Source organism: Larus michahellis, chromosome 2 (genome assembly GCF_964199755.1).
Source record: "Larus michahellis chromosome 2, bLarMic1.1, whole genome shotgun sequence".
Classification (NCBI taxonomy): Eukaryota; Metazoa; Chordata; class Aves; order Charadriiformes; family Laridae; genus Larus; species Larus michahellis.
This window is the reverse complement of record NC_133897.1, coordinates 144,652,339-144,676,540: the sequence shown is the minus strand read 5'-3', so window position 1 is coordinate 144,676,540 and position 24,202 is coordinate 144,652,339. Positions and strand designations below refer to the sequence as shown.

Below are 24,202 nucleotides of genomic sequence, written 5' to 3'. Positions count from 1 at the left end.
AAATTAAAAAAAAAATAAATAAATAAAAGGACAGTCACAATTGTTTGATGCATTTAATTATTCACTGAGTTTCTTCAGTAGAAGTTTAGAGCAAAATGAGATAGGAAGAAAATATATTTTCATTAAGTAGTCCTTATTCCCAGCTGTATTAATGCATCTCATTCCATGGATCTTTAGTACAAACTAGCCATTTTCCACACTAGGGATAAGAATCTGGGATTTCCCTTGCCCTTCCAGGAATATTCATCAGAAGGTTACAGTCCTTCTATTTTATTTCTCTGACCCTAGAAATCTTGCATGCATGGAAAGGACACAGAGTGGTCCCATTCCAGCCTTGTCTGCCTCCTCACATTTAGGATATTCTCCTAAAAAGTGAAGCTCTCAAGACCATGTAAAAATCGACAACTCCCACACCTTTCACTTCTTCAAAGGGACTTCTCATCACTGGCATATTAAGCAAAAAGCAGGAGCCACCATTGCTCCTCTTCCCATTTTGAGCTGAACTGGAAGCCATTCACATACCAGTCACTGCACGTTTATGCCAGATTAATTTCATCTCTTTAGAAACTTCAGCAGGTCTCAAGGCTTAATCATCTCCAGCTTAAAGGGTTACGTAGGCTTTCAGCTTTCTGAAGACTACGCTTAGGAACCATGGTAACTCTGTGGTCCAAAATGAGTACAAAGCTAAAAGGCAGTAACATAAAATGGTTCCAGTTCTTCTAGCTTCAGGAGGAGTACCTAGTGGGCATCCAGCCATGGCAGTACCTGTATCCATATATAGAGGGAAGGACGTGATCTGAATATAGTCCACAGAAGAGAGAGATTTCTTCCTACAAAATCCTAGCAGAATATTTCAGAGGGCAAGTCTGCAGCAAAGAAAATGCCCTTAGTGTAAGAAGACCAGGTTAGGGAGCACTTAAACAAACTGGACATATGTAAATCCATGGGGCCAGAAGGGTTGCACCCACCAGTGCTGAGAGAGCTGGCTGATGTCATTACGAGGCCACTCTCAATTATCTTTGAACACTCATGTCACTCCTGTCTTCAAGAAGTGCAAGCAGTACCACATGGAGAACTACAGGCCAGTCAGCCTCACCTTGATCCCTGGAAAGGTGATAGGAGAAAACGCTCCTGGAAACTATTTCCAAATATATGGAGGACAAGAAGGTGACTCAGAATACTAAGCATGGATTTACCAGGGGGAAATCATGCTTAATCAACATGATAGCCTTCTAGAACAAAATGACTGGCTTGGTAGATGAGGGGAGAGCAGTGGATGTTGTCTACGTTGACATTAGTAATGCTTTTCCCATAAGATCTTCTTAGGGAAGCTGATGAAGTATGGTCTGGATGAGCAGACAGTGAGGTAGATTGAAAACTGGCTCAACAGCCAAGCTCAGACAGTTTTGATTATTGGTACAACATCTAGTTGGCAGCCAGTAACTGGACACGTCCCCTAGAAGTCAATACTTGGTCCAATATTCTTAATGATCTGGATGTCCAGATCTAATCTGGACAGAGTGCAGCCTCATCAGATCTGCAAATGATATGAAGCTTGGAGGAGTGGCTGACGTACATGCTAGTTGTGCTGCCACTCAGATTGAATGGAGAAATAGGCAGGCGGGAACTTTATGAAGTGCAACAAGGGGAAATGGAAAGTCCTGCATCTGGAAGGACTAACCTTCACGCACCAAGGGCTGGGGGCCACTCAGTTGGAAGACAGCTTGGCAGAGAAAGATCATGTGAGTCCTGGTGGACCAGCTGAGCATGAGTCAGCAAGGCGACCTCATGGCAAAGACCAACAGCCTCGTGGGCTGCAATAGGAAGTATTGCTAGCAGGTCAAGGGAGGTGATCCTTCCCCTCTGCTCAGCATTGGTGAGGCCACACCTGGAGTACTTGTCCATTTCTAGGCTCCCCAGTACAAGAGAGACATGGACATACTGGAGAGGGTCCAGTGAAGGGCCACAAAGGTGATTAACAGACTGGAGTATGTCTCCTATGAGGAGAGGCTGAGAGAGCTGGGACTGTTCGCCCTGGAGAAAAAAATATTATTCAGGAGGGATTTCATTAATTGGTTTAAATACCTGATGGGAAGAATGCAGAAGACAGAGCCAGGGTCTTTTCAGCAGTGCCCACCAACAGAACAAGAGGCAATGCACACAAATTGAAACACATGAAATTCCATCTGAACACAAGTATGCACTTTTTTTACTGTGAGGGTGGTCAAACACTGGAAAGGTTGCCCAGAGAGGTTGTGAAGTGCCCATATGGGGAGATGTTCAAAACCTGACTGGGCATGGGCAACCTGCTGCAGCTGACCTGCTTAAACAGGGGGTTTGGACTAGGTGAGCTCAAAGGATGTCTTCCAACCTCAACCTGTGATTCAGAATATGAAATGAAGCCATAAACACAAGATGAAAGGATTACAAAAAAACAAGGGAGAAAGGTCCCAGGCATGCAGCAGAAAAAGAGAAATTAAAGGCAGGAAATAAGTCTTTTTCAGCTCCAATGAGTAGTATAAGGGAATAAAATGTACAGCACAATGCTACGCTAGTAGTGCAGACGGTGTCATAAGAAGATATGTTTAATAGTAGCTAAGCAGCTTCTTTAAGGATGATTCCACCTATTATCTGATCCATTACTCCATAGCTAACTACTGGTTTTGATACTACAGAGCAAGATCATTTGGATCTTCATCTTTTATGGTGCCCTTATATATAAGAGCTTTAGCACACACAGACTGTAACCAGGCTAACTGGTGTTACCACCATTAAAATCATTACAATACAAATTACTTAAATGTAACAGATGGAAAAGAATGAAAGAGGATAAAAAAATTCTCAGTTGAGAACACTGTCTACAGCAATCAGATAACTGAAAGAGGAGCAAAGGGAACAGAAACAGGATAAACAAAGCTAGAGCAATGTTTCTTCTCCAGTGTGGCAAAGTTTTCCCAAAATCCCAGTTGAAAATACAGACAAAAGGATACAGAGAGTTCACAGGAGTCATGGTTATGGGAAATGAGTAAAGAAAACAATAAATTGAGAATATTATTAACCACTTAATTGCTAGAGATCTGCTAAATCTGCAGAGTATCTATCAGTTTCCTAACCATGTACCATTTGATTTTCCTCCAAGGAATGTAGGAAACCTTGAAATCTCACAGTGGTTTTGATAACATTAGAATAGACTGAAAAGCCCCAGGGTAACAAACTCACATGCTGCAGAGTGATGTCTGATACATTTAATAGCATCTGAAAGAAAGTTTGTTGTGACAGCTGTGGAGTAGGATAGCTGGAAGGCTAGGTGGACTTGCAAAATGAAGAGGAGATTTCTGCCTAAAAATAAAGTCATAGAGTTCTCCCATCACTTAGAAAGATAAGGGGGGGGGGGGGGGGGAAACTTTATGATCTTGAAGAGTGAAGCAGAAAACCAGACATTCCCCAAAGACTGCTTTTCCAGAATTGTCAAGATTCTTCATCTGGGAGAATGTTTATCAGTTAGAAAATCTTTGGGAACACTCACAGTCAAAGTTACCATTTAAATTATAAAGTCCTTAAAATGAGCCTTCTTACATCTAAAGCTAAGGAAAGGAAGAGTACAATATAATATGGATACAAGACTTTGAATAAAAACCAAAGTCTTATTACTTGGACCAAAAAGTCTAAAACTCCAGAGGAAAAACCTTTACTAACTTCAGAAGAACTATCTTTATTTGCTACAAATGAAGTTATGTCCTAAAATCCTGAAAAGTGCGAGCTAGTAGCGTATGCCCATATATGCCCAGGTAGCGATACTGACTTACGCGGAATAGGAAGTGAAATGTTTAAAGGCGGCTAAGGATTAAAACAGAGAGTCTGAATGTGCCCAGAGACCTTGCAGTCAGAGCTCCTCATTTGGTAGAAGAAAAATTTCATACCCTATTTATACTCTGTAGTGTGGAAGTAATATAGTTAACATAGGAAGGAAGCAGTAAAAGGAACTACACTTAAGTCTTTCTTCACCTGCAAGCCTCAGAATAGTAACAGGCTACCTTGATATAATCTTATTCAGTAGCTGCTGCTAAAACGGATGTCAGTAATCCTGAAGAATCACACCGTAATCCAAGTGCAGAGTGCTGCAACAGTGGAGCTGCAGAAATGACCAGTCTGCTACTTCCCTAAAAAGCAGTGACAGCTAAAACAAAAATTAAGTAAAAAAGACAGTACCACTAAACAATGCCTAGACCATGCAGCAGTTGATATTGTTCTTAACAAGCATTCAAAATACAAACATTTCTCAAAAGGGAGAACGTTATCTTTTCAGAGGCAAAAGACATGAATTCAGCTGATTTTTACATGAGAACAACTAAATAGAACAGAAATACTCAATGAAAGAAAGGCAGTTAGGAAACAATGACACCGATACACACAGTGTTGTTCATGTTACAGTGAATGCCAAAGTACGTAGCTAATGCCAGCTGATGGCATTGAAAGACAACTGGGGGGCGGGGCAAGAGAGATGATTTTGGACAATTAAATCAAAACATAACAGAATAGGACTGCAATTATATTATCTGGTATTTTGATACTCAACTTTGGTGACGCTTCCTTCAAGTCCGTAACTATTGCTCTAGTGTTAAAAAAAAACAAAACAAAACAGGTTGCCTTCAAACACAGAAAGACTGGCTTATGAAAAAGAAAATATATTCACATACACCCATTCTGAGACAAAACATTTGTGGCCTCTTACTAATTTAAGCTACCTTTCTTGATTGTAAAGACCCTTGGGATAGACACACATCTTGTATCTTTTCTTGAAATTCATACAGAATTGAGACACAAACTCTTCAGAATCACATATTGTTCTTTCAGCCTTTTCTACAGGAGAAAAGCGCCTCATTTTTATTGAGGTAATATAACCACAGAAATCTCCTCTTACAACCACTTCTGTATTTTCTTATATCAGGAGATGAATTAGGCTATGGAAAAGAATGAAGTGCCCAAGAGAGAGAAACAAAAGGTCCCAAATTAAGGGGCACCAAAGACAAGAATTGCCAGTAAGGTCACATACTTGAAGTATCACCCAAAATTCTAAACCGAGTTTCTTTTTGAAAATACGTTCAACAAGACATCTTATATCCTGTACTTAGAGTTAAATTATTCCCACAATTCTGATGCTAAAGATGCTAAATATTTTCTTTCTGAGTTTTTACTGGAAGTCCAGCAGATTGCATCCAGCCAAAGGATGAAGCCTATCTTCATACCACGATAAAGCCTAAAACACAAGGTACGAGCTATCAGCAAGAGATCAATCCATCTCTATGAATAGCAAAAGCTGCTAAAGCTGATGGATGGACATTGTAGCAGGAGCAAACCAAGTGTCGTTGACAACAGCCAGTGCAAGGCTGTCACTGTCGCAAGTTGGTCTGCCACCCCTATGAAAGCTGAAAGCCATCAAACCGCCAAGTATCTGGCGCCCACAGACACTTCTTGGTGCTCCTCCAAGCAGCGTTCCAGCAAAAGGCTGTTCAGTCCTACAGAACACATATATGCTTTATGTTGCCCCATATTCTGGGCAGAAAATACAAATACTTTGTTTCCTTCCAGCAATTAAATCTCAGTTTTAAAGGTGACTCTACACTATTGAGGATTGGGATATTTGCCAAAAAGAACCACCAAAATAAGTAACCTTAATTACAATTATGTAATGGAGTGCAACAGGCCAAGTTTTCTGATGAAGTGACCTGTCTGGCCTTAACAAAAATTACACCACATGATAATCTCACCTACATATATCATATACCACTCTAGAATTCTAAACTCTTAAGTTAAATTCTTAGCATTTCTATACATGACAAGAATAATATTCCTCCGTGTTCCTCTGTGAACACAGCTACAAAGCATTTTTAGCTTTGTATATGGAACAAAGTTTTTCATTTTAAGTCAACAAATTCAAAGAGTTATGCACATTATTAAAAGCTTCAAAAAAAAAAGACCAAAAAAAGCGAGATCAACATTTTCAGAAGTATCCAACCATTTTAGCTATTTTATTCCATATACCTCTAATCTCGTTTTACAGACTATAAGTAGGACCACAATTCCAAATTAAGTCAATAATTATTCAGCATTGCTGAATATGATGAGATATTTAAGAATATTAATAAATAAAATTTCCAGATTAAAGTAACTGTAATTTTTCTGAACATCTTTTTTATCGGTTAGTTTTTTCATACAGTCTTTCTCTACAGTCACAAGAAAAGGTATGTTCCTCATACTGCTATAGTATCAACATTAAAGTGGCTTTGTGAAGCTGAGAAATCCGGTGAACATATTGCTAGACTTGTTAAGAAAACTGATATTCTCGTCTTTTGCCTCCTTACTGTAAGATACTGTAAGATATGCCCACCAAGTCTTCCCTTTCCAGAGCAATAACGGATGAATTTCTAAATACAACTACATGAAAAAGGCATAGCATCAAGAATTTCTCATTACAATTGACAGAAAAAATATTTTTATGATGCACACATTTCTTTACTTATATTAAGGGTGGGAAAGGATATTAATTTCAATGAGATATGTTATGAAGTATGTCATTTATGATATCATCATGTTCACTAGGGCATAATACTGATACTCAAATATCATACTGTATTCCAACATGTCAACATCAGAAATAAATTGCTACAGCTCAGTGCCAATGTAAAACTGGGGCTACCACCCCACTGCAGACTGCACTGCAATGTACAAACAAAACCAATCTTAAGAAGTTTAAATGTAAAGAACAGGCAAAGAAACAGGCAAAGAAACAGGCAAAGAAACAGGCAAAGAAACAGGCAAAGAAACAGGCAAAGAAACAGGCAAAGAAACAGGCAAAGAAACAGGCAAAGAAACAGGCAAAGAAACAGGCAAAGAAACAGGCAAAGAAACAGGCAAAGAAACAGGCAAAGAAACAGGCAAAGAAACAGGCAAAGAAACAGGCAAAGAAACAGGCAAAGAACAGACTGTAAGCAAGATAAATACACTTTACTTAGTAAAGAGCTTCACAGAAAACTGTGGTTTAGCCAATTTTGAGCAATAAATAAGCAAAACCACACCTATTTCTGATGTTGAGGAAAGCTCCAACACCATTTCGTCATCAAACCTACTCCCCGGAGCAACACACCTTCGATCACAAAACACTACAGCTACCATGCATAAGGTGGTTCAGATTTTGCATTTAGTTTCTAATTACTTTTTACTGCCATTTAAGAGACAAAAATTATCAAATGATTTTGCTACTGCAGGACAAAAGACATCACTTACAACAGAACACATCTATCAGTATTAATAACTTTTTTTTTTTTATTTCAAGTGGCATTCAACAGTTCCCAGTTAAGATCATGGTCCACAGTACTACTCACTGCAGAGAGACACTGAGACAAGCGTGCCATTAGGTCCTTACAACTATGGACAGACAAAATGGACAAACAATTGGAAGAGGAGGGACCCAGAAGTGACATCTCCAAGCGATTCAGTTGCCACATGAAAGACACTTCCATTAACGTCACCACTCAAACCCTTTCTCCTGAAACTACCAAGAGGAGCCGATCAAAAGCTTGCTGCAGTGAAGCAAATGGTTGTATTACAAAAAGTTAACTGGAAATCAAAGTGGGGAAAAAAAAGGCAAACAAAAGAAACCAAAAAAAAAAAAACCTCAAACAAAGAACATACCAAAAAAACCCCACCAATTATATAGAGAGGACAGTGACAAATGCTGACACCAGTGAGTCAGGGTAAAACAGTTCCTATTTTTCTGAGCCATGCAATTCTACTTCCATGTGTTTGTGTTGGGTTTTTTTAACACAAGATAGCAAAACAGTTCTAAACATAAAACAGTTATTGTATCTGGTATGCTCATAATAAATATCTGAAAATGCCTATTCTCAACTTATTTTTGTTCGCATATGAACACACCTGGCATGTTTCTGTCCATAGATCAGACTCCAAAGATCCACCATGCAGGTGACCTGTGAGATAGCTTATACTGGGCTGCAATAGGTTAGCAAACCTTAGATAAGGTTTAGAAAATTGACAATTTTCTGCACAGACAAAATTTGAGCATGGGAAAATATGTACAGGGAAGCCCAGATGTATACATTTTTCATGTGAAAGCACCTCAGTGCAAGATTTAAAGTTCATTTTTAATACTTAGTTTGCAAACATACACCTTGCTGCTACCAGCTACAGCATCTTACAGGTCTTTTGTTTCTTAAGGGGAAAGAGAGGTGCACCCTGCTCAGAATCAAAGAATAACTGACACCTGGATGAACACCAATTTCTTAGTAGCTTTTGATGAATTACCATTCTAAGCAGATGGCTGAAACAGAAGAAACTTCTCTCTGAAGTAGCCAAAAAGTGACAGTGTAAACCTAAGCAGATGTTCAAAGTGGAATCAAGACTCTAAAGCACCTTTCAGAGGACTGTGGTTTTTTTCTCAGCGTAACAGAAGTGTCACCAGGAAAAGTAGCTGTATTAGCAATTTGTATGTTCAAATCCCATTCATATGCTCAAATTAAAATATTTAATTGAGTGCAGTAGCATTGGACTAATGGTATCACATATTATAAACATTTTCTACTTCATAAAATCCTGACACAGTGAATTATCTATAAAGCTAAACATGCCTACAGTATAGTTTTCAGGTCTGGGAGTATTAGCCATTTGCCCTTGGTCAGAATTTTTCAAGAGACCTGTTTCCAGAAAGCAATATTTTTTATTTTTTTTTTTCCAGTTTTTCAACAGGGAAAGTCTTTAGCAAAAGATCAAAAGATACTATACTATAATATACTACACTATATTTTAGATAATGTTGTTAATACAGATAGCTGCCCAAGCAAAAATAAATGCCTTATTCTTGCACAGCCATACTTTCAGAGATACCGTAGAACATATATGCATAAATACCAACAGCAGCTTTACAATAAACGAAAAAAATACCACTGCTAAAACACATTCAGGAGCTACACTGGAGACAGCTTTCCAAAACAGCAAAATCTATTTGTGAGAAGGAAGGTAGTGTAACGAACTATGAAACTCCCTTTTCTCAACACAATTATTGTTTAAATCTCATTGTGTAAGAAAAAAAAATGGAGGTCCACCCTTTAAAATCCTCACGGGTCCTTTGTTCTAACTGTCAAACTGTCTGTGGTACCATTTGTTTGATCCACATGCTTAACAGGGTCTTGAATGTGACAATATAAAAGCTGATACTGTACTTGAGTGTCATGTTAAGGGAAGATACTGACTCTGGCAGACATAAGCTGACTAGGTATACATATATATCATTTTCTGGCACACATTGGACCACATCCGGCACACATTTTATAGCATCTGCAACGCTATTAGAGACAGAATGTGATCAACCCTCTCTCTGCAAATATTATGTTAAGACATCTCCCTGTCTTTGCACTGACATGATTCTGACACTGCACCTGACCAATAATACTCAGAGATTAAATTATGCCAAGAAAGTAGCGGAGCAAACAAAACAGCCAAAATTTTCCTCTTAGGTCTTAAACGCATCTGCACAGTTCAGATTGCATAAGGCAAAGCTGACATGCAGCTGTCAGCTCCAAAACTCCAGAAAAGTTTTTACACTGGCCATCTGTGAGAAAACCAGCTCAACACCACTGCCACAAACACACCAGGCCCAGGTGAGTGACTGCACCCAAACTCAGGAAGTCCACAGGAACTTCAACCAAACAGAGCCCAGAGAGGTCACGGCTCCATTTCCAGACTGTAGTTGCTCACCCTGTCCTTCTGCTATTCCATGTGACAGCCATGAGCTCCTTCTGGGTCTGCTGGAGGAGTTATGCCTGGAACACAATAAAAAGTGAAGCTATTTAGACACTCTTTAAATTGCTATTTAGACAGTGTTATCAACCTGGGCAGGGACCCCAGGTGTTAGGACACCTCTGGCTTTTATTCTACCTGTTAAATGGCCCTCTGCAAGCACAGCTTTGGGAATGCTGCCTTTAAGTGTTTCTAGTCACAAGACCAATCATTAAGGAGACAAATGCTTGCAGAATCAACCCACTTAGAGCACTTTACTTTGATTTAGCTATAAATGGTGATTTTCAAAACCACACATTTGCCCTGTCATAATTGCATAAAATTCAGAGGGCTTTATCCACAGCATGAGCAGAGAGGCTATTCAACATTTGGGGGTCCGGTGTTACTACTATGAGGAGAAAAGGGAGCATCTGCCTCCTTCAGTGAATCCAGGTGTTGCAAATGTCAGTCTCCTCATGAACTAAAATGCAAGTCCAAAGTAAAATGAAACTGGTATTGGAGGACCGCTTACACTCAGTTTTGATTTTTGACATATATCAGCTTGCGAGCAGGGACAACTGATGAGGTAGAGTTCTTATAAAGTTACAACTGCTCCTTCATTCAGAAACAGCCAAAAAAGCCATCTTTGAATTCTCAATGACGCGATGCTCCTTTCAAGCTGACAGTGTCACCACACGTGCCCACACTTCCAGGATTTCCGTATTAGGGTCACTCCTCAGAAAAGTCTTCTTTGAAACCATATGGAAGTCAGACTGGAACATAAACAGTGCTTGGGGCAACAAATTACGTATCAGTCTGCTCCCTGATGACAGTGACTTCCCAGTTATCCATTGGAACAGATCTGATGGCAACACTAATCCTATGCCCCAACTCCATGTTTGCCAACAAGCCCTACTTGTTGAGTACAAAGTACATATATATATATAAAAGTACCTGGAGAGCAGACAACGTCAGCAAGAAGCCTACATTTCTTAAGTTTACTATCCCATTAAATTCGTAGATTAAGGCTCTTTCTACAGCAAAGTTACCTTCTGCTTTCAGGAGAGCAGCTGAGCTTGCACAGACCACCACTCACAGTTGCAGCGATGCTTGCAGCCAACAGCCCAGCTGTTACCTCACCACAGCTGAAAATGTTTTCGAGGAAAAAAAGCTAGTATTAGCTGACTTTCATCCTTCCTATGCTGCTTGTCTGTAGGGACAGGAGATGTTACGCAGCACATTTCATTTTGATAATTTTGGGAGGCTGCATTAGACAGATGCCTACTGTAGTTATTATTATTTATCCACTGTGCATCTGGTTTTGTATATACAGTTCACATACCGATAAGCTCTCAATAGTTGTTTTTATATGACATTCTTCAAAGGAACTTTCCCATGCTCCCATTCCTGTTTGCATGCTGCTCAACCAGGCTGTGTGTTCTGGATTTTCAGAACACAGGCATCTGAATACATTTAATTTTAATACTAATGCATTGAGAACAGAAGCAACGGAGAAGTGCCATATCTGCCAGCATTACAATGAGGAAAAGCCAAAGTTTCAAGCAGCATGTGAAAGGCGAGAAAAAAATTAGAGAATTTGACTACTAGTCCCCCAAAACATAACTGCTCTGACTTTGGTAAACCCTTGATGCCTGCAAATGTGTGATGGCGGCACTGACAAGAGCGTGGTGTGTAAATGCAATGATGAGACAGCTGAGAGGGCTGCACCCCAATCACAAGAAAATGGCACTGGTTTAAAAACAAAAGAAAAAAACCAAGCATATAAACATTAGTTATGCTTCATAGATACATATATCATACATATTTTAACTGCGAGGTTCATCTCCTGGCTTAACATCAAGGCCAGCAAAACAGGACTCACTTTGTACATTTTTTTTTTAATGCTTCTACTTTAAATAAAACTTGCCATATGATCTAGATCGAAGAAACACAGGATGTGTCACTACTGATAACGACAGCTCCTCAAATAAAGCTTAAAACATGCATTGACTTCTTTTAGCCTAAAAGCTTAAACCATAAAGCAATTTTCACAAATTTGTTTCACAAATAACATCAGATGCGAGAGTGTGATGCAGGAAAAAAAAAAAAAAAGTCATTTCTAGCCATGCCAAAAATTCCCATACTCGAGAAAGCATCAAGCCTTGTTTGCTTACGAACACAAAACAACTCGCGCTGTTTTGTCAAAGGGATTATTTTTACTCAAAACCAATATTCTGGGGCCAAAAAATCAGAACGACGTTGAGCAACGAGAGGACTGCTACCACTTAGCACTGGGAAATATCTTTTCCTCTAGTGAAAAAGACTTACAAATGAGTTTTCAGATCACCTACTGCCAGATGTAAACACAGAAAGATAATCATACTATTCTGACCACCTCTTTTTCCAATGAAACAAAACATTCATTGTCCCAGTCAAAATTTAGATGTGAGGCTTAAGACACCATTGTCACCTGCTATGAGCACAGCAGACTTAAGAGATATTTTGACATTCAGCACAACTTGTTCTCTCCAAGTTTCTTACAGCTCGACCACTTTCTCCTCTGTCATTACCAGATTTGCTGGAACAGTCCAAAATAGGACAACTACCAACAAGCCCTGTATGATCCACTCATATCGAATATGCTGGGTCTGGCTAAGTTAGGTCTTTTTAACAATCACAACTGTATCGTACACCAGATACATCTTGCTTTGCAGTGCTGTCTGCTGACTTGGGTGGCATCACTTACTGGAAACAAGCACATCTGTCCTCATTCGGTTACTCTTTGAAGGGCAGCCACAGAGATATTCCTGCTCACTACCGCCCTTTCTGAAAGTTTTCTCTTCAGCTATAAGAGGTAAGTCCAAAACGACGCATGAATCAGAAATATTAGCTGCAGTAATGTATATTAAAATCAGCGTAGGTGTATTTTACCAGCCTATGGAGTGGGGAACAGAAGATTTAGATCAGTTGTGGCTTAAGTCCATCTAGGTCCAAGATACAGTGGTTCTGCTCTCCAAAATGCCACTCACTTGCACCAGAACCTCATCCATATGGTCAAGCAGCAAGTTGGCTCTGGGAACCAATCCAATGAAAAATATTTATTCTTTGTTTGCAGAAATTAATCATGAACATTAGTACCAGTAGGTTACTGCCAAAGAGAAAATGGGGACGTACTACTCAAAGGAAGAATGGACTGCAGCAGTTCCTGCAGCCTGAAGAGCAGACAGCTCTGCTCTTTCCACCACCTCTGCCACCTGGGTGACAACCACTGGCCAAGGGACAGGTGAGTGGCTGGGGTGGAAACCTCTGCAGCAGCTGCAGGTAAATTAGAAAAGGGAAGTAACTCCGAGCCTGCATAGAATTTTCCAAACCTATTCCTGAAACTTTTTTGGTTCTGAAAACCCTCTAGAGATTCCTTACCCAACAATTATTTCAAGACAACCAAACTGAACAAGTAATTAAAGTCAAGTTGACTTTGTTTTTCTTCTAGTGTATCTCACAGTGCATCACTGAGGTAGAAATTGTCTGCTCCGTGTATTTTTCAGCAGCACTGAATACATTACCTGAGATTAGTAATGTATTTTTCTGCCTTATCTAGTTGTCATAAGAAAAAATATTAATAGCCCATTGCAGTATATGATCAATCTTAAAGAAATCAGTAACTTGCAATTCCTTTGGCTTCCAAAGCAATAAAGAATTTCATTAAACTAGAACTCCAAGAAGTGTTTTTGCAGACTGCCACAGAAGAGCGCTCATGTATTGTATGGGAGAACATGACCAGAGAGAGCACTAGAAGGTGAGTCCTGTGATTCAGAACAGTAAAAATCAACAAGATCAGAAATGCTAATCTCAAAACCTGTGGAGAGTAGAAGGGGAAACCATTACAGATAAATCAAATTTATGCTTTGGTCTTCAAAAGTTACAGATAAAAAAGTGGATGCTTTCCCAACGGAAGTTACTGGCTCAGATCTCATTTTAAGGCATCAAAAAGCACACTTCTTTCTCAAATGTCTATCAGCACATGCATAATATTACATAAGCCCCTTTTGTGGGGCTACTTGAAACACAAAATTACTTTCGACTCACTTGTCTTATGTAAATTAACAGTCAAGTGCCTCCTCTGAAAAAGACTAACATAAAAATTAAAGACACAGATATCAATATACATGTAGCAGATGAAAGCTAGAAAAACTGGGGGAAGAAGGAAGAGCGAAGCGATCTCATTCGCTTTCACGCAGAGAGTTCTAACAGGAAATGTACCATCACTACATTTGAGTAAGAGATCAGACACCATAACCAGCAACTGGAGGAAAAAAAAAAAAAAAAAAGAACAAACCACACATATACTTACAACCAGAACTTTCTCACATCAGTACTAAAACAGACTTCACAAGGGTGACAACAATGGTCAGTTGCACAAAATGGGGGGGTTACAAAACAGGTCTGGGCTAATCCCGAGCTGGTGCAAACTGCCACTGTTACACTAAATGCAGGAGGATCACTCAAGCAAGTTTAAAATAAATCTTAGTTGTTTATATTTCGTACTATGTAAGAAATGTCTATGATAGGTGACCCGAGATTAACCTCCTCTCACTATAACATAAAGATCACTGATTTAAAATCAATCTCAGACAATTGAGAATTGAGATAAACTTGATTGGAATTTTTCTTTTCTAAAACTGCATTAGTATCTTTTAAAATCAGGTTTCAAGATCACATGCCTTTTACCATACCTCTGATTGCAATGGGTAGTAGAAAGAAACATTTTGCCAAAATATATAAACAACTACATCAAATGTATTTTAATTCATATGTCTGTTCATGAGATACTTCTACTGAATCCCTCTTTGGCAGCAACAGCACGAAAGGGATTTTCCCGTTTTTCTCTCACACCCACTGTGGAGAAAATTCATCAAACACATCTGTGTTAATTAGCCTTAAAAGACTCTGAGAAAATATTACTATTACTAATACCAGGACACAAAAAAACCAATCCACTAACACCCTCCCTCCCCACCAATAGATAGATAGGTAGGTAGGTAGTAGATAGATAGATAAACCCCCCCACCATTGGTCCATTCTCTCTGTCTCAAAAAAAGAAATCAAAAAGAAATCTTGAAAGATCAAGGCACTCAAAGTATCGTTTTCAAAACTACAGGTTAACGTTTTTCTCAAGATGACATACAATTTTTTATTCTATTGTAAAACTGAAACAAAAAAGCACAGAGCATTCTCCACAGATTCCGTCAGAAATACTGACTTAATGAAGCAATTGGCATTTAGGAGATTAAGAATCAGAGCTAAAAATTCACTATTGCCATCGCAATGAAAATGTAAGTGACTGGGGGTCAAGTGAAGAAAGAACTTACGTTTATTTCCGTACTTTGAGATTATTGCAGACGTTTGGTAACAAAAATGTGAAAGATTACTGCAATGCAGTTTTTGACAGATAATATTTCCTGTCGAGACAGAACAGAAAGAACTGTAGAGCTTCAAGATTGTAATCGTTTTGTACATTTCTACGCACAAAGTACTTTTTTAAGCAAAATATTTCACCCCTGCAGCTGCTATCTCTTAGATGTACTGCCATCCTTCATCTTCATCCTCCCACAACTGGAAAGGAAGGAAGAAATGACAAGACAAAGTTTTCAATCTTAAAATAAAAGTTTTATATGCTATAGCAAGAATAGATAAAAGAATTCTACATGCATTATGAGTTTATGCAATTATATCAACAATAAGAGACTATGTAGGTTGCTTCCTTTCCCAGTTTGGCATTAAAGACATGCAGGCATTTGCAAAACCGTGTTATAAAACAAATAAGAATATATATGAGCTTTTACTGACAGATGTCTCCCAACAGGGGTCAATGCCAGGTTGTTCTTCCCCAGCCCAGATTTGCAATCTGTTCTTATCTGATTTAGTATCTTATTGTTCTGCTGTTCAAAAGAATTATATATATATATTTCAAACACCGAGAAACAAGATTGGGTAAGACAAAGGCTTAGTATGAAGCTCTAAAGCTGCAGTGGCTCTGATCCAAGTTTATCTGCACAGACTTCATCTGAAAGATTGAAGTTTGGGTAAAGTAAAACTGATTGCAAGGCACAACTGATAGACGCTATCCAAGATAGTGTGGATATGTCTAAAACAATGAGTCAAAATTTACAAGGAAACAAGGGATGTAAGAACTCTCATGGATATGGCAGGCTTTGCAGGGTTTCTTTCTTATTTATTCTAAATAATAATATAACAGAGGGAGCACCAGACGAGGCTGGAAGGTGATTTTAAGGAGCGATAGTAAGTAAGCATGAGAAAGACTTTAAAATAAAAGCCTTCATCCTTGCAGAAAAATAACCCGAGCAAAATCAAGGCAAATTTTGTCACCCTAGCTTAAATCCTAAGAATTTCTCAAGCTGAAATAGAGAGATACACTCTGGACAGACGTTGATGTAAGCAGTCCTTCCAGTCCCATACAGGGAATCTGTTCTACAGTCATACCAAGTATTGCTTTATAAGAAGAAACACCCACATGCTCCCCTTTCATCAACAGATTACAACACTCTTACGCTCTTTTGATGCAAAAGGGCAGGCAGACATGGAACAATCTCCAGAGACAGTAAAAATGAATCCAATTTTGAACACAGTGAAAACCACAGACAGGCAAAATTTTGAAAATTAAGGCTTATAATACAAGAAATCATGATTTCAGGTGTTACACATGTATGGTCCTGTCTGAGCAGGTGCTTTGAGTGCTCATGCGGCACTTAGGAAAGTCAAGTCCCAAAAATTCTGCAGTTTGAAGGAAGAAAAAAGTAATGAACAAATAAACAGACATCCAGTGCTTGTAGTTTGAATCTTCTCTTCAGTAGTTTCGCGCAGATTTGTCAGACACAACCACTAGATACAAAAGGCTCCTCTATATCTAATGCTTCCTTAGTAAAACCTGATTCAGTTTGCAGAACTTACGTTTTTTCATCTTTTTTCATCTCACTTTTCTCTCCCTCATATATATTTTAGTACTTCTATAAAATATGTATATGCATATACACACATATAAATTTGTATATACATACATAAAAATGCCTCTCTTCTTACATGCTTTTCCCTTCTGCATCAATTTGAAAAAGATAGCCTTTAAAGTCCCATCAAAACAAATCTAATGGGTACTACTTACTTGAATTTCCTACTCAGAAGCACTAAACCACTTTACGTGCTTGGATCTTTTCACTATGAAGCATGCCGTAAAAACGTAATTAAATATCTAACGTACCCATCTGGTACGTATGGGTTTCATCCGTTTGCAGCTTCCAGCCAGGGACTGCTGTCAGCTTGCCTGGTGTCAACACGGCGGCAGAGCACCCTGCCTCGCCTGATGTTGGCCACGCATCCCCTCAGGCACGTGCCCCACAGCCTGCTACAACTTAAGGTCAATATTTGGTTTTAAATTAAGAGGAACGAGCGGGTAAGCAGGCACGTCTTGTCACGCAATGGAGCGTCCGTGTTCCTGAAGGTCAGACACTGCCAGAGACGAGCGGGAAGATGGGCGTGAGGTGGGCCCGACACCCCGCTGCCAGGCCGAGGGGCTCCATCCCACCGAGCCATGGCAGGGCTGGCCCAGCAGCACCCGAGGCCGCGGCCCAGCAGCTGAAGGCCGCATTTCGGGGGTGGGGGAACCCCAGCAACATATGCCGGCAGGGCCTTAGAGCAAGGCCTCGGCAAGAGGAGGAGAGGGGGCTGAGGCGCGGCGGTGATGGCGGCCTTGCCCTCCCCTCCTCGCCCCCTGCCAGGCGGCGGAGCCGGAGCCGGGCCCCACTGCGAGAAGCGCGGCCCGGTAGAGCGCTGCAGCCCGGCGGAGAGGCACCGAGACAGGGAAAGCCGGGCAAGGGCTCCCCGCACGGGGGCCCCCTGCCCACTGTGAGGAGGAGGAGGAGGAGGAGGACGACGACGACGAGGAGGAAAAGGAGGAGGAGGAGGATGAGGAGGGGAGCAGAGCAAGCACGCACCTTCCCCGTGCGGAGCGGGCCGCGGCGGCGCCAGCACGGCCCCCGCCTCCGCCCGGCCGGGGAGGAGCCGCCGGGGTTGTAGAGGAGGCGGGCCGCCGCCCGAGCCTGGACGGTGCTAGTTGCTCCGAGGCCGCCTGAAGCCGCGTAGAAGCCGCCTCAGGGCCGGGCCGGGCCGGGCCGGGCCGGGCCGGGCCCGGCGCTGCGGGTGAGGCCGAGCGTGTCCCCCGCCTTGCCGGCGGGTCGGGCCGTGGCGTCTCGTAGGCCCCTCTGAGGCGGAGGAGGCCTCAAAACTCCCGTCCACGTACTGTCCCCAGCCCTTCCCGGGGGGAAGCCGGGGGCTGCCGGCTACACGGGGCTGCCCTCCTGCAGGGCAGGTGTGTCGGTGGTGCGAAGATGTACAGCAAGCAGCCAAAACCTGAGGAGGCTTCCCCACTGCCTTCAAGGTGGTAGCAGCCTTCTCCATGGGGACTCCAGAGAGGGCAAAGCTGCATCAGCCACTGATGGCTTCCAGCTGGCCAAGGCCTTCGCTGCCTTGACACTGCTAGGAACCAAAGTAAGGCCACCACTGCTCATATAGTGGCCTCCTGCACAAGTAACGTTGTGCTCATTTAAGTAAAGGTGTGTTTATAAAAACGCTTAGGTAAATGAGTACAATTCCTTCTGTAGATAAGATCTTAAAATACAAACATTGGTCTTAATCTGCAAACACTTGAAGCTCTCAGTTGGTTCTGTTTAAATCAATGGGACTACCCAGGTGCTTACAGGTAAGTGTTTTGAGGATCAAAGCCCTCGGCGCATTTCCAAAAAGCTGTTGTAGCAGGAAGACAGTGAAGAATTTCCCTCTAATATTCAACACTGCTCCAGTATTCATGATCTTTCTGCCTAAGTGAAAAGACTGTAATACTAATGAGCTACATGGGCGTGTACCTTGAGAAGAGATTTGAAACACACATTATTATAAGATAATGGCTGTTTCTGACAACCTGACTCCTCCACCCGTTTATTTGAGGTGACTCATTTGTGTTTTTCACTCATATTTTTCAGTGCACAATCTGGATGGTACATTTTTGCAGCTGGGGGCTGTGTCCTGCTGTAGAGATCACGGAGCATGCTGGTGGGATGGAACAATACATTTCTCTCAAACTGCTGCAGTCCTTAAGAGTCCTGTTCCATGGAGGGTAACAAAATAACTGTTTAAATAAAAATGTTACACAAGTCAATGTCTGCTAGAAATCTGCCTTGTCACTTGCCTGTGCACTCTTTATATTCTTTACGTGTTGTGCCCTGTAGGCTGTAAGTGTCCATCTGAGACTGTATCTCTGGAAAGAGATTATACACAGTGATCAAGTAGTTATAAATGTGTCGCTGTAAGTCATGCAAGAAAATATTCCATCCTGAAAGACTGGCTGTTGCACCCACAACATCTTGAACTTAACCACCAATGTACAACTTTCCTTTTTGCTTCCCACAAGAGATAGAACATGGGATGGGTCTGCATGTACAAGCTCATGTAAAACTGTACTTGCAGTATTTGAATTTAGGATTTTGGTTGATTCCTGAGAGTGATTCCTTATCTTTTCATTTGCTCCCTTTACAATTCAATCACTTCCCAAAACTGGTTTCCCATTATTTTTTCCTGAATTAGCTTCCTTTGTTAATCCTTTCCTAGCCAAGGAGTCAGAAGGACGAGTGATAATAAGCCATCTTTTTTCCCTGTCATCAAATAGTCGGAAGGATGGAGAATGCTTGGCATGGCTGTCATTAATCCCAGGTCAGAGGGAAAAGAGCACACTGCTCACGTCTTCTGTTGGCCTTGCCTGAGAAGCAATAAGAGCAAGTAAGGAGACATAACAACAAAACCTAAAGCTCCACCCCGCCAAGCCTCTTCAGCCAGCAACAGCACAAATCTGTTTGTGGGTTTGAAACACATCAATACCCACTTAGCCTCAGGAAAGGTATTTCAATCACACCCATCTCTTACATCATTTTCTTATATTTTGCATTATTCATTAAATACATAGTTTTGTTTTCCTTTAGTTTGCAGCTTCAGGACTTTCGGATTACTGTTCTTTCCTCCTTAGAATTGTAATTGTAAATCAGGGAGAAGCTGTAGCTGAGGAGACTTGTCCTCAGTTTCCCAGACTTTATAAGCTACTATGTCAGGGAAAATCCTCCCCCATCCGGAAATCACCTGTGTGATCCACCTTGCATACTTTTGAACTCATGAAGACTATTCAGGTGTTTGAAGGTCTTTACAAGATTGCTGTGATTACACTGGTGGCAACAGTGTCGGAGTCAAGTACTTAATATTCAAGAAAGGGATTGGATATATATGAATGTAAAAAATAATCAGAATTATCTGATGGTAACTTAGTGCTTCAGGGAATAAGCCAGTATCTAACTCCTAGAAAGAGGGATGAAATCTAATGTGAGGAAAGATGACGTTTTTTACTGCTGGATTTTTTTCACCTTCTATTATACAGTATATGAAGCAACTCATGGAGTCTGCTGTTAGGCACAGGATATTGCCCGAATTAATCCTTAATCTCTTCTGATAGGACAGTCACGTGGTACCATGCTTCTCCCTGCACAGAATGGGGATGATGGATGATGCTATTTCGCTGTGCTTTGTTTTTCCAGTCTGTTTAGTGGACCAAGGACTGCTTTGGTGGAGCTCCGAGCTTCACTGAGGTCTCTAAAATGTGACTGTATTAAAATAACAAGAAGGAATCACAAGCATATTCACATACTAATTATTATGCAAAGTGGGGAGGGGGAGGGAAGAAAGTACGAGATTCCTTTGAAAAGCTGCCAGCACAGGTCCAAACACAAAAGGTGTTTGAAGTGGGAGCACACTGTACCAGCCTGAAGGAATTACCAATATACCAGCTACCCTTGTTTAGAAGCATGCTCTCAATTTTCATTTTATGACATTTATTTACCAAAGCATTTTCCATTTTTTGTCTCCCAAAAGTCTCTTCTAGGTCCACATTGTATTTCAGTACCACTAGAAGGTGTTTTCTTCTTTCAGAGTTTTGCTTTGTTGCTTTGCACTGTAGGAAGGTAAATATGGACTGCTAATTAATGCAAACTTCAGCTTTTATTTTCTCTTCTTTTTCAGTTGAAAGAGCTGAAAAGAAATATTCCTAAGTTTCCAAGAGGCACTGTTTTTCAGTTCTTCCTAGGAAGAATGTTCAAGCTTAACCCGGACTTGTACGTCTTTCCATTTATGCAGCCTGGCAGCAAATAAATATACCTAACAGTGCATAGGATGGAGAAAAATGTGGGGACGTTGGGAAAGAAAAACAGCAGGCACGTCGTGGGAGCTATTCTTCTATACGGTTCTGCTAGCTTTTCTGCTGCTGTGTCAGAGACTCTTGTTTTCAGGTATGAAGAGCAGCATCAGCTGAGAGCAGAACATCTGGCAGCAGTGGGTTGGTAGGATGTGCTTGCTTGGGACACACCTTGGCTGGGGCCTGTCCGGTGCTATACAGGTTTACCGTCAGGAGTCGGCATTAGTTGCCCCAAGTTTCTACACGTTCTCATACTAAGTTGATGTAAGCCAACAAAATCCAGCCTCTCCTGCTGAAGTGAAATCTCCTCTCCGAACAACACAAGGCAACATATAGCTACTAGCAAAATGCCACTGTATACGTGCTCCAAGAACACAGCGATGTTGGCAGCTGCAAGCCCTGGGTCCTCACCCGGTGTGCAGTTTCTGCTGGTACAGCCTCTCACAGCGAGGGCATGCAGCACCTCAAATAAGCAGTGATGAACACGCATGCTCCAGGGACATAAAAATGTCAGCAACTCATTACCTCCCCAAAAAAAGTTCTGGCAGCAAAACTTGCTGGTAAGACAGAGCCTGGCAGTGTAATTTCTCCTGCAGATTACTACAAGTTTATTTACGGGGGCAATGGCTTTGCCGTGCCACAGAGAGGTTTTTGTTAAGCATTGGCAGAAAGTGTTCCCACTTGAATCTCCCTATAAACTGGGTGACTTCTGGTGCCATGGATAGAGAGCAGAGCATGGGCACCTGATGTAAAACCAGAGGTGCAAGGAGCCCTCTCTGTGCATTCCTATGGATCTCCAGTCTTCAGGTAGCAATTGGTCCAGCAATATACAAGTCCTCCTCCACTCCTGTGTTTACAAAGCAAAGGCATTTGGCTGCCTAACATCAATTATCATATATTTGTATTAAAAATACATTAAATACTGCTCTAAATAACTTTCCTTATGATGAAGGAATTAAATTATAAATAGTTTCTCTCAGCAACTCTCTCCACTACAGCTAAGTACCTTTATGCATCTCAATATTTTTGTGAGGATAAAATCCAGATTCAGTTTACTCAAAATCCAGGTTCAACTCATTCAACACATACTTGTCCCAAGCAAGTTTAAATCCATAGATAGTTTTAAAAATGCAGATAAAATACATGTTTTATTCTGGATATATGGCCTTACAGTAAAGGGAATCCTCTGCCCTGCCATGTACCAAAGCAGCCCTGTTTTTGTAACACATCTACTGTGATGGTGAGCCCCATGTTCAAAGGACATCCAGGGCAACCACAGCACCCCGCATGAAAACACAGTTACTCCCTGGGCACAGCTTGGGCTGGGTTGAACTGTGTTGAACACGTTACAGACTGTCTTCATACAGGATGAGCCAATAGAATACCCATCTAACGGAGGCAGATGGGAGGCTGAGCAGGAGTGTGACCTCTCTGGGTCATGATGCTTCAAGCCAGCCGTTGTACGGGGAAGGGGAGCCTTCTTGGAGTGGTAGATACTAGGCAAATGGACAGAAACTGAGTGCCAAAATTGCTTGTTACCATCTGAACGTGCCCAAAAGTGAGAGGTGTTTTATTTTGTGATGGGTTTTGAATGCAGACAGCCACAACTCCCCACTGAGCGTGGGGATGCATGCTTTGAGACCCAGCTTCACCAATAACCTCATTCGAGGTTTAACTACAACACTCTGAACAGGCTGCTCAAGTCAAGCAGAGATAATATATCATTAATCATCTAAACTTCAAACAAATGTGATTCTACAAGAGAGTCAATGTGTTACTATCAAAACTAACTAAAGTTTTGGAGTCCTCTTCTCATCCTCTACAGTATTTATTTAGAAGATGGCATGATTCTTATTCGAATTTGTAATGCCTGTTTCATCACCGTTTGAAAGCTTTGATGCACATGCTGAAAAGTGAGAAGCTGATATACTAAGAGCTCGTGTAAAAGAATATATTGCTTATTTAAGGACAGGTACGGTATTTCTTAGGATCCAGAAGAGCCAGATCTGAACAAGTGTATGGAGTTTCAGATTCTGCATTAAAAGTCCCATCAGGAAAGGCTCAAGTAAAACTCCACTTAACTTTTAGTGGCTGAATGTGTATTATAAAAAGCACAGACTGGCAGAGAAAAATTGATGATTTCTACTGCCAAAGCTGTTACAAAAATCAAACCATGAATTGGGAGAAGTGACATGGCTGAGCACCTGTAACCAGTTTTTGAGATGATAAAAGAAAACTTTAGACTCTTTGACAGCTTTTCTGTAGGCATAAAATTCTCTCTTTTTTTTCCAGGCTTTTTTTTTAGAAGCTGAAAAAGCAGGAGAGCTTGTACTCTTCCAAGCTATGGAAAAAAAGAAGAAAGATTGGTTTTAAAGTCTTAACAGACATTGTGATTGGAATTGCTCAATTCAGTTCAATAACTAGCAAAAATGCTTTTGCCTAATAATAGTTACTATTAATTAATAATTAATAAATAAATAATATTAATTACTAAAAGTTACTTCCAATAATTACATATGCTTTAAAGTCAAAATGTTTTTGCTAATCTCTGATGTGCTTAATCTATTTTACTTCATAAGAAGTGCTAATTTTATGCCTTCTTAATGAAATCTCAATTTCCGTTGGAAATCAAGTTGAAACAAATAAAAGCTATAAAGTGAATCAGCTGGTAAATAAATATTTATTTACCATTTTTAACCTAACAGAATGGAAAAACTAGAATATAAAAATGGAATTTAAGCTTTGTAATGGCAGAAATATGTAAATTGTGTGTGCTCCTGCAGAGTAAAAGGAAGTACAAAATTTGCTGTAAAGATTAAATTAATTTAGTTAAATTAAATTAATTAAATTAATTTTAAAGTTAACAAGTCATCTTGTTTACCAGCTAATGAAAACCAGTTTTCCTTAGGAAAATATCTGAGCTCATGCAAAACAAGGTGAAAGCTGATGATTTAAAGAAAAGTTTCTTGCTGCTGCTTTGATTGTAGTCAATAATTTAAGCTGAGGGTGATTCTCAGGGAAGGTTTGCCTACGGGATGCAGCTCAGATAATGAAGATTTACTACAGCTGCCCCTGGAGCCTTGCCTTGCCAGCACAAAGGGGGCACCGCCT

The 24,202-nt window shown here is 40.7% G+C and overlaps 1 protein-coding gene across 3 annotated transcripts in view; it reads right to left on the bottom strand.

Annotated features, from left to right (window-relative positions):
• Nucleotides 1–18,065, bottom strand: part of CPQ (carboxypeptidase Q) — a 162,507-nt gene extending 144,442 nt beyond the window's left edge. The window contains exons 1-2 of one of the 3 annotated variants that reach the window (XM_074577488.1): nt 17,799–17,872; nt 9,772–9,836 (exon numbers count right to left, since the gene is read on the bottom strand). In XM_074577488.1, the coding sequence (XP_074433589.1) occupies nt 9,772–9,803 (32 nt within the window). In that variant the 5' untranslated portion in view covers nt 9,804–9,836; nt 17,799–17,872. Of the gene's footprint in view, nt 1–9,771; nt 9,837–15,161; nt 15,248–17,798 lie in introns of those variants that run through there. The other 2 variants (XM_074577490.1, XM_074577489.1) reach the window with 2 other exon arrangements.
• Nucleotides 18,066–24,202: the final 6,137 nt, after the last annotated feature.